The sequence below is a fragment of the Sinocyclocheilus anshuiensis genome, unplaced genomic scaffold (assembly GCF_001515605.1).
Source record: "Sinocyclocheilus anshuiensis isolate Anshui unplaced genomic scaffold, SAMN03320099.WGS_v1.1 scaffold1355, whole genome shotgun sequence".
NCBI classification, from domain to species: domain Eukaryota; kingdom Metazoa; phylum Chordata; class Actinopteri; order Cypriniformes; family Cyprinidae; genus Sinocyclocheilus; species Sinocyclocheilus anshuiensis.
This window is the reverse complement of record NW_015540070.1, coordinates 533,863-543,516: the sequence shown is the minus strand read 5'-3', so window position 1 is coordinate 543,516 and position 9,654 is coordinate 533,863. Positions and strand designations below refer to the sequence as shown.

Here is a 9,654-nt window from a genome sequence, read left to right as displayed (position 1 = left end):
ACACACACACACACACACACACACACACACACACAAAATATGTGAATGCAACAACTGCATGTGAATTAGAACGGTGGTTGTTTTCTTTGCCAGACTATACGAGCAGTGTGTGCATGTGTGTTTGTGTCTGTTAGGTAGTATGCCGTTTGGGATAGAAGCTGCCCCTGGAGTACATTATCATTATATTGTCATTTTGGTGCAACTGCAAGCACAGAGACTAGACAAATAACAAGTATGAATATATATCAACAGAATCTCCAAGTCAGAATCAGAGGTAACTGATAGTCCAAGAAGAGATATCATGGAAAAGCCTGTGTCTTTGCAAAGTGTAGTATGAAATATGTACACTGTATGTGTTTGGTGCATGGGTGACCATATCTGTGTATTGGTGTTGAGTGGAAGTTTGTGCACCCTGGATCATTCCCAGCATGCCTGGCATTCTCTTCTAGTCTCTCACCCCGCATCACTGAGATCCTATTCAGCGTGAGAGCTTAAGTGGACTGCCTGGCCCTGGGAGAGCAAGGAAAGCCAGTAGATGAGGGGGCCGAGCAATGATCCAGCCCAGCGCAGGAGTACAGCAACTTGGGTGAGAGATGCGTCTGGATTGGGAAGGGTAGAGGGGGGTTGGCGGCGCTGGGGGGTTGGCTAACACACTGAGCCAATTCATATAATCAAGGCTAAAATGAGCACGGATTGGACTCTGCTCTCCCCAGGAATGGCCTTCAGACACACATACCCCCACATACATATACAAACGCTCCCATTACAGATCTTATTCCGGGGAGTGTAGGGACCCCCAGGCATCCAGGACATCTACAGTTCACTTGTGTGAGTATGTATGCACAGGAGTTTGTGCATGTTTGTTTTTGATGCCAAAATAAAAATGAATTACTGTGATCTTAGGGTCGACCAAGACTTCGGCTTAAATCACCATGATGGGAGCAAAGAAATTTCAGTTGGAGTCAGTCGGAGGGGAATCTGATCAGCTTGATCTTCATCATGTGTGGACACAGCCTGTCATACAGATGTTATTCTGCTATTAACAGAGATCCAAGCATAGGGGTTTGATTTTACAAAACAAACTAGACTATATTTGTGCAAGCCAGATACAGGAAAGGATGTGGCATGGTTTGAATTTATGTTGTTTGCGCTCAAGTATACGGTTTGTCTTTTGCTGGCGCTGTAAAACCACTAGACATTGATTAGTTAAATTGTTAACCTGTCACTGTCCTTTCTTTCAAACATGGATTTTAAATGGATAATCATGGACAGAGGGCAGAGGGCAGGAACAGGATTGGAAAATGTCAAAGCCAGATTTACACCTACACTTACTGTTGGAGCATGAGAACGGTCTCCAAAACTTTATTTGATACAGGTGCCACTATGAATCTCTCTTAGGCACTCATGCAAACCATCTGCAAGACCCTTGTATTTCCCCTTACGGGTTTGCAGAACATGTTTCTTTAGACCTGAACTTATCACTTTCTCTTCACTCTGAGATCTTAGCCCTAGAGCACAGCCTGTTTTCTCCAGAAACCCAGGGTCCCTTCAATGGGTTACATGTTCAATGGAACCACATGCTATTAAGCATGTGTGTGGGTATATGTGTGCATATCAGGGTAGACTTCATACTCTGTAGTTTCAGCATGAAGCAGCTCCTAAGCAACACGTGTTTCACATTGATTCTAAATCTCATCCTCTTTTTGAAACATTTCCATCTCTATCACTCCAGTGTTGTCATTAGGCCTTCGGGGTCACTGTGGCATCTGTCAGAGAGGTTTTCCAAATTCACCCAAACTCATTAGGGCCATTCAGACAAGGCCTTTTGTCTCATGTTCTTAATAGGGGGTTACGGGTGACTCACAAATTTCCGAGAATTGCATTTGCCCCCACCAACCACTTTGTTCAGACTCACTCATGCACCCCACCAGTTGAGGAAACAACAGATACATTCAAGAACCAGCATGCACATACAAATAGGCCCCCACCTACTTTTCCAATACTGTTGTGACAGTTGCCATGACAGTTACTTATCGTCTTGTACACGGATGGTGGTAGAATAATAGTTTGAGAATCTGGGCTGATTACACAAAGGTTGCATGTTTGATCCCAGGTAAGGATGGTATAAAAATAGGATGCCTATTTCCCCCTTGAGCAAGGTACTTAGCCACATGGGGGATAGGCCATGTAAATGGCACAAAGTAAGTGACTTTAAATAAAAAGCATCTGCAAAAGAAAAGTCAAGGCACTCGGGTAAAAGGTAATTACCTGTTTTTTCTTGTAGAAACCCTTTTGGTCGCAGTTTGGAATGCGGAAGCCTCTTGGGTTCAGCACATTTGAGATCTTTAAAATCTTCATAACACTCTCCATCTTCCGACGACACGGGCCCTGTACACACACAGAGAATGCAGAATTACAGGAAATGTCCTACTTGCAAACATGTGAGGAGGTTGGATATGCAAACAAGTAGAATGGGAATAGAATGTACTCCACTCCAATAAATGCTTTGTCTTAAAAATGCATGTTGGCGGAAGAACAGTGCATGCTTACATATTCAGTTTCTCTCTTTGACTCCAGACTGAAGTTGTGAATATCTGTATGAACCCCACTGGAAACTGGTTCCCCTTTAAAGATCTGACGTTTCTTGAATTGATCTCTTTTGATCATCTCCTCTTTGGTGTGCGGCATAGAATCTATGGGCTCTATTGCCATCCTCGGCCCTCCCTGCGTGTCTCCGGAAACATTTGTTGTGTCCTGAACTGTCTCAGCTCCCCCGGCGCCTGTTGCCCTGGTACCATTGGAGATATGTTCCTCTCCTTCCTCTTCAGGGTTATCTGAATCAAAAGATAAGTGTATTAATACATATGTACAATCTGACTATTAAAAAAAGCAGCATTCGTACAACTGCATCTTTTCACATGAAACACAATAGCACAGGGGGTCCAATCCTGCTCCTGGAAAGCCAGTGTCCTGCAGAGTTTAGCTCCAACCTGCCTCAATACACTTGCCTAGAAGCTTCTAGAAGATCTTGATTAGCTGGTTTAAGTATGTTTAATGAGGACTGGTCTAAACTCTGCAGGATAGCGGCCCTCCAGAAGCAGAATTGGACAGCCCTGGAATAGCATAATCCTAAACATCTATTAGCATATAGAGTAGATCACTGATGACATCAATTTGTAGGCCAGTCAAGATGGCTATTTCGCCATCGGTTCCCTGGGAATTTCTTATGGGTTGGGGTTTTAGCATAGTGCTTTTTCAATGTTTCAAGGTTCAATGTGGTTAACACTACTTGAAAAGACTTATTGAGTCCTACCTAAAACCAGAATTGTGAAGTTGTTGTGTTTATTTCAAATGTAAGTTGCTACAATTGTTGTCCGATTCGTCAACCCTGTGGTACTTGTAGTCATTATTTAGCAACATTTACTTATGAAAAAACCCAGAAGCTTCCAAATTCAGTTTTGAGCTATGACTGTGTAATTTATGGAGTAGAACAAAATGTGAAAGTCTCTGCAAGTAATGTTTACCACAGGCCTTATTTCACTCATGAATCGAAAAACTGCTATTCTAAAAAAAACATTGGAAATTCCAGAGGGAACTCATTGCTAGAAAATGCAAATTGTCTTCCAGCTTTTAGGACTACAGACTGAACAGCTCTATTCTAAGATTCTTCCCCACCAGAATATACTTTTTACTTGCTTTTACAAGCAAGCATTTACAATAGAAAGTGTAAAAGCTCATCAGAAAGACACAGAGAAAAAAGTAGCAGAAGAGAAAGAGATATAGAAAGGGGGATGGGGAAGCGGAGGAGTGAGAGTATTTATAGTGCACCAAGTTACAATCGTTATAAGCAGAGGACAGACCACCTGACCCGAAACCCAGAAACCAAATACGGCTACAGGACAGAGCGTTTGCCTGCCTTCAACTAACATGGTCCGGTAGAATGATCTAACCAACAAACATCACATGCTTTCCTCTCTGTGCCCAGCTGAAGCTTTGCTGTGGGTGCTCACAAAATCTATTCAATGCAAATGTGGTTTCATTGTGGTCTTAATGTCCTTTCCTCTCATCCCACACCATTCCTCAATATGTGAACCCTATACTTATCCTACTAAATAACATTTAGATGTATTATTAGTGCATTTGTATCAACATCCCTATTTCACTTAATTATTATTTACTTTTAACTACTAGATCCATTATGAGAAAAGTTCAACCTCTGTCATCATCTACTCATCCTCATGTCATTAAAAACAAGTGCTATTTTGTAACGCAAAATAAATTATTGAGGAAAATGATAAGGCTTCTCTTTTCCATACAATGAAAGTGGAAGGTAACCAGTGGCTGTCAAGCTTTGAAAATGTGATAACACTTTGTGTAATGTTTCGGTATGAAAGAACTTCTTTATAAAGCATAGCACGCTTGACACCATACACAAATTCCATTGGTTCCTGCATATACAGTATCATGAAGATGCAATGTTGGAATGTGCAGAAACATGAAGAGGATTAGAAAGCTCTTTTTTTAAGTGAATAGCAAGTTAAAAGTGGTTTCGTTCCTCCCAGAAAACATTTGTATGCCTTTTTATGCACAAAAGTCATATAGACAACTTTTATGGTGCCTTTTTGAAGCATGACCATGTCCAGTCACCAACCATTGTCCTTTTATGGAAAAGAGCAGCACGGACATTCTTAGATATCTCTAGATAACGTAGGGGCTTGATACATTTGGAGCAAGTATACAGTAAGTAGATGTTGATGCAAATTCCCTTTAATTTCCCCAGACAAAATATTTGCTCTTGTATGTCGTTTTGATAAGAAAACCTCTGCCAATAAGCTAAATGTAGTGAGCTCGTGGCCGGCACCGATTTCACAGGACTACTTCATCACTCTTTTAAATGTGCCTTTGAACAGCCATTTACCGTGGACAAAATGCAAGCACTTGAGACACGATGTCCCAAATTGCACTCTAATTTCTGTTTTTACTAACTGCATGGTAATTTCTCAAATGCAAGCAAAAGCAGTTGACCAGTAAACGGTCCAGCGAGGAGTGCATTTGTCAGCTTCAACAAATGCCTGGCGAGAGCACTGGGCGAAGATGAATTATGGCACTGTTTAAACATGCTGTCCTCTTGGGGTTTTACAGCTCTTGTCTGTTGAATAAATATTCAGTCTCTGGCCGTACAAAACAAAGCAGAGCTCTCGCAGGAATGAGAGACTAATAAACAGCTGGAGCAGAAGAGAAAGAGATATTTAGAAAGAAAGACAAACAAAATGGGCTATTAAATATGGAAAGTGAGAGAGAAAGGCTGGGAGAGAGGGTGGTGGAACAGGACTGGCATCGAGAGATAGATGAAGGTGCACAAGATCTGAATATTGTGAAGAACTGTAGAGATAGTGGACAGGATTCAGCAGTGTGGAAGAGTTAAGTGAAAACAGATTTTCCATGTGTGTGTATGTGAGTAAGTGCGCACTTGTGGCACACCAAACACTCCTCTGTAGCCATGGAAGCTGCTCTCCAAACCAGAATTAAACTATGCCTTCACTGACAATGACATAACAACAACAACAACAACAACAACATCAACAGCAACTTCTGCAACATAACAACTCGAACAAGGTAAGCAATTGTAATGATCGCATATAATGACGGCTAATAACACGTGCGACATGTCGATGCCTGCTTCCCTTGCATGACCCACCGTACCTTCCACATAAACAAATCCAGGACAGAGGAAGAGAATGGAGGGCCATCTATTTCAGGAACTTGAAAAACATCAATATTTAACCCCAATGTAAACTTTTTGAATTTTTTATGCCTTTTTCCAGCATCTAGTGGCCCGTTTGGAGTCACACAACCTCACTATTTGTTCAATCCCCAATGAGCAAACAATTTATCATTCTGGCGAAACAGGTAGAACATGAATGAGAGGGTGAAAGAGACGCAGGGTTTTTCTTCTCAGAAGTAAAAATGAGTGACTGGGCACAAGGCAGGTGAATTTCACTACCAATGCTCGGGACGAGAATGAATCTGCCTCTTCTGAGAAATCTGCACGATTAAGTATATAACTGCATATGCACAAACAACGTCATAACTCATAACCTCATGATCTTTCATTCCTCTTGCTCCGCCACTGTTCCCACCCAGAATCATGCTGGGCCACACTGCTACCAGACCAATCAAGCCCTGCAAAAATATCATAATTCATGTGTGGCAGAGCCATGGGGTGGAGCCACGCACACCATGGCAATGGAGCCCTGCTCTCTGGTTGGCCAGAGTGTGTAATTACCATAAAGTGTGGTATGATGGGAAAGAAGCACTGAAAAGCAGCATGGGCTCAAATGAAAGGGCAGCGGAGGGAGAAAACATGAGGTATGGCACTACTGTAAAACAGTTGGCGCCCCCAAACTGCTTTTTAAAAGTGACTCTGGGTCCTAACAATAGCCTTTGTGTGTGTGACAATGTCATAGTTGATTGCTCCAACACACCACAGCGGCTCTGTCAAATAACTAGAGAGGATAAAAACAAATTCAGTCGGCTAGCTTGACGTCAGTTATGACCAAGACGCTACTTATTTTGGTCGTGCGGGTCCGCAGCCATCCCTCTCTTAAGGAATTCACTAGGATGAATGTGTTGGCTAGGTGCAAGCTAATAAATGCGTACTAAGTGATGCACAGTAAAACCTTCGACACAGGTGCCGCTGGATCTATTCTCAGCTCGCCCGCAAGGAAATTACTTTGTTAGAAATCCTATGCCAATCATTTCCATTTCGCTTGTTTCTTGATCCTCTCAATGGAGAGCGCGGAGTTCCTGAGCCAGTAAACATCTAGAGAGCATCATTCACAAAACGGTGATCTCTGCTCTTCTGCAGAGACTATATATAAACGAATGTGGCATTCTTAACGATTGGGTTGGTGAAGCCAAATTTTAGTGCACACACACAGATACACAGAGCTGTTTTTCTCTCCATCTCTGGCTCGCTCTCTCTCTCTCTCACACACATACACACCACACACATAAAACAGCAGAGAGAGGCTGCTGTAGCGCTGAACCTCGAATACAACAGCGGTAGTGTGGGGCCGTCTCTCGGTGGCTGGACTTCATGATGACTACCTGTTACTGGAGGTCGCTGCGTCATGCCGGTGTTCTGAAATTCTGACCTACGTGCTCAGGATGACCTACCAGTAGTGATGTTTAAAAATACAATATCTTGTCAGGCAGAAAATAACCTGTTGGGATGTATTACCAGCGTAATGCCTTAAAAACACAAGCAGAATGTGTTGTCATGCAGAAAATACATATCAGGATGTCAACACGGGTAGCTTATCTTTTTTATCTGAGTAACCCACAACCCTAAACAACCTGTTTAGAGATGCTAATGTCTATATTGTGGCATGAGTGCAGTGAAGCTGTGGTATGTGCTACATCTTATGAAAAGTCAGTGAAAAAGCCACCCCCTCCTACAGAGAGAGAAAGACCAGCAGCATTATTAACCTGTGAGCATATAAACCATGTTACGCACAGCAGCGTAAACTCACACTGATGCACAATTGAACACACAAGCCATATGCCCAACATGTGGATAGTGTTTGATGGGATGTTTAAGACACCACACATACACAGGCTGTAAATTATGGGGGGTCTGGGCGTCTGACCCCACTAATTAAGGCTTCACGGCTGAAAAAAAAAAAAATCCTAAAATAGTTTACTGGTCCTACCTGGTCTCCCAGTCTAGCAACGCTGGTCTTTATCATTTTTATCCAATATATTAGCCCAACCAAGCTCAGGGACCAGCTAAGACCATTTTAGGCTGGTTTAAGCTGTTTTTGTTGAAAGTATATGTGTATACAGTATGTGTGTTTACACACCTACTTGTATGTATAAATGTTTACTAACAACGTTTCAGTAACCAAAAGAGTTAGATTAAAGTTAGTCGGAATGCACTTCTGAATAAATCTCCTTCGCCTTAAGAGGTAACCATAGCAACAGTATGCTGCTCGAGTGTGTATCGGACCCAACATCTCCGAAACGCAAGTCCGGTCATTATTTATCATTTATTAAACAAATCGCAGGTATGTGACAAAAAGTTTTAATTTCACTCACAAAAATTCTGCCCCCATTAAAGTCACTGAATAAATAGCACACTGCGCATACGGTACACTAACAGACGCTCACGCTGAGCGGTGAAATGACGGCTGTGCGTTATTTACAGACAAACCTTGTGCGCTTACCGTGTCCGTGCGATGGATTGCCGCTGGGCTTTTTGTCCGGTGCCTTCGCACACACGCCCCGTCCCTCCAGCAGAGCCTGCAGAGGTTTGCTCTCCCCGGGGCGATGTTGACAGCTCAGCCCGGTACTGCAGCGCCCTGTGTACACTCCGCACGCCTGGCCCTCGGTTAGCGGGCAAGTCATGCAGCACCCGCAGCCCGGCTCCTTTACCGGCTCGGCGCAGTCCGGGGGCAGCGGTTTACACAGCACCATCGCCTCGTCGTCGCATGGCTCGCAGCGGACCACTGGGCTGACGCTTGCAGCCCGCCGGGCGAATGCTGCGAGCAGCGCGGTCAGGCAGAGCGCACACAGTCCCGTCATGGAGCCGAAGCGCTGGAGGGGGTAGATGCGTGGAAAAACGGTGCGTCAGATCACCTCACCTGGATATAGATTACACTAAAGCCTGAGCTCTCAACATATGCCTTGGGAAAGTAGCGGCGCTTTGGCTTATGCTGCTGTCACGTCGGTTTGACTAGACTGTGAACGCAGCGGCTGGGTCTCTCCATCTGTAAGTGAGTTTAAGTGGAACTTCAGGTTTTATACAGGCAGGACAAGCACGGGCACTAAGTCACTCCCCTCGGTATGAATTATGTAGTCACCGGTCTCGGTCTTAAGGGACCGCGCGCATCCTTAATGAAATCATTCAACACAAGAGACGTGGGTGGAAAACAGGGAAATCTTGCGAGGGCTTTTAGACCGGTCATTATTGTCATTTTAGCCTACTGGCATTTGGAAAGCTGAAAAAGGTAGCGAGTTAACACCTGTAGGCTACATCAAAATACTATGAACTTATGTAATACAAATGAGCACATTCAACTGCTTGGACGCCCCAAGAAAAATAAAAAAAAAGTATGAAAGCATGTGTCCTGGTCACAGTTGTAACTGTTGAAACAACTGCTCAAGAAGAACTACAATTTCACTAATAAAGTAACAATTCAATATGTGACCCTGGACCACAAAACCAGTCATAAGGGTCAATTTCTTGAAATTGAGAAAAAACTTGAAAAAAAAAATATTGAGAAAATTGCCTTTAAAGTTGTCCAAATGAAGTGCAATGCATAGCCTATTACTAATCAAGTTTTGATATATAATTACGGTAGGAAATTTACAAAATATCTTCATGGAACATGATCTTTACTTAATATCCTAATGATTTTTGGCATAAAAGAAAAATCTATCATTTTGACCTATACAATGTATTGTTGGATATTGCTACAAATATACCCGTGCTACTTCTGACTGGTTTTGTGGTCCAGGGTCACATATATTTTCTAATGATATTAGATGTCTGAATTTATTTTAAAGTGAATAGTCAGGGTGGCACTATATTTAATTCTTCACTAGAATGAAAACGAGGCAGTGAAGAATAGAAGTAGCCTAGTACAGTGC

At 42.9% G+C, this 9,654-nt stretch overlaps 1 protein-coding gene across 1 annotated transcript in view; it reads right to left on the bottom strand.

Annotated features, from left to right (window-relative positions):
* LOC107687177 (insulin-like growth factor-binding protein 3) overlaps positions 1 to 8,769 on the bottom strand; it is a 15,591-nt gene extending 6,822 nt beyond the window's left edge. Inside the window, exons 1-3 of the mRNA XM_016484404.1 lie at positions 8,229 to 8,769; positions 2,551 to 2,834; positions 2,269 to 2,388 (exon numbers count right to left, since the gene is read on the bottom strand). Of these exons, the coding sequence (XP_016339890.1) occupies positions 2,269 to 2,388; positions 2,551 to 2,834; positions 8,229 to 8,586 (762 nt within the window). The 5' untranslated portion in view covers positions 8,587 to 8,769. The remainder of the gene's footprint in view (positions 1 to 2,268; positions 2,389 to 2,550; positions 2,835 to 8,228) is intronic.
* Between the last annotated feature and the right edge of the window lie 885 nt (positions 8,770 to 9,654).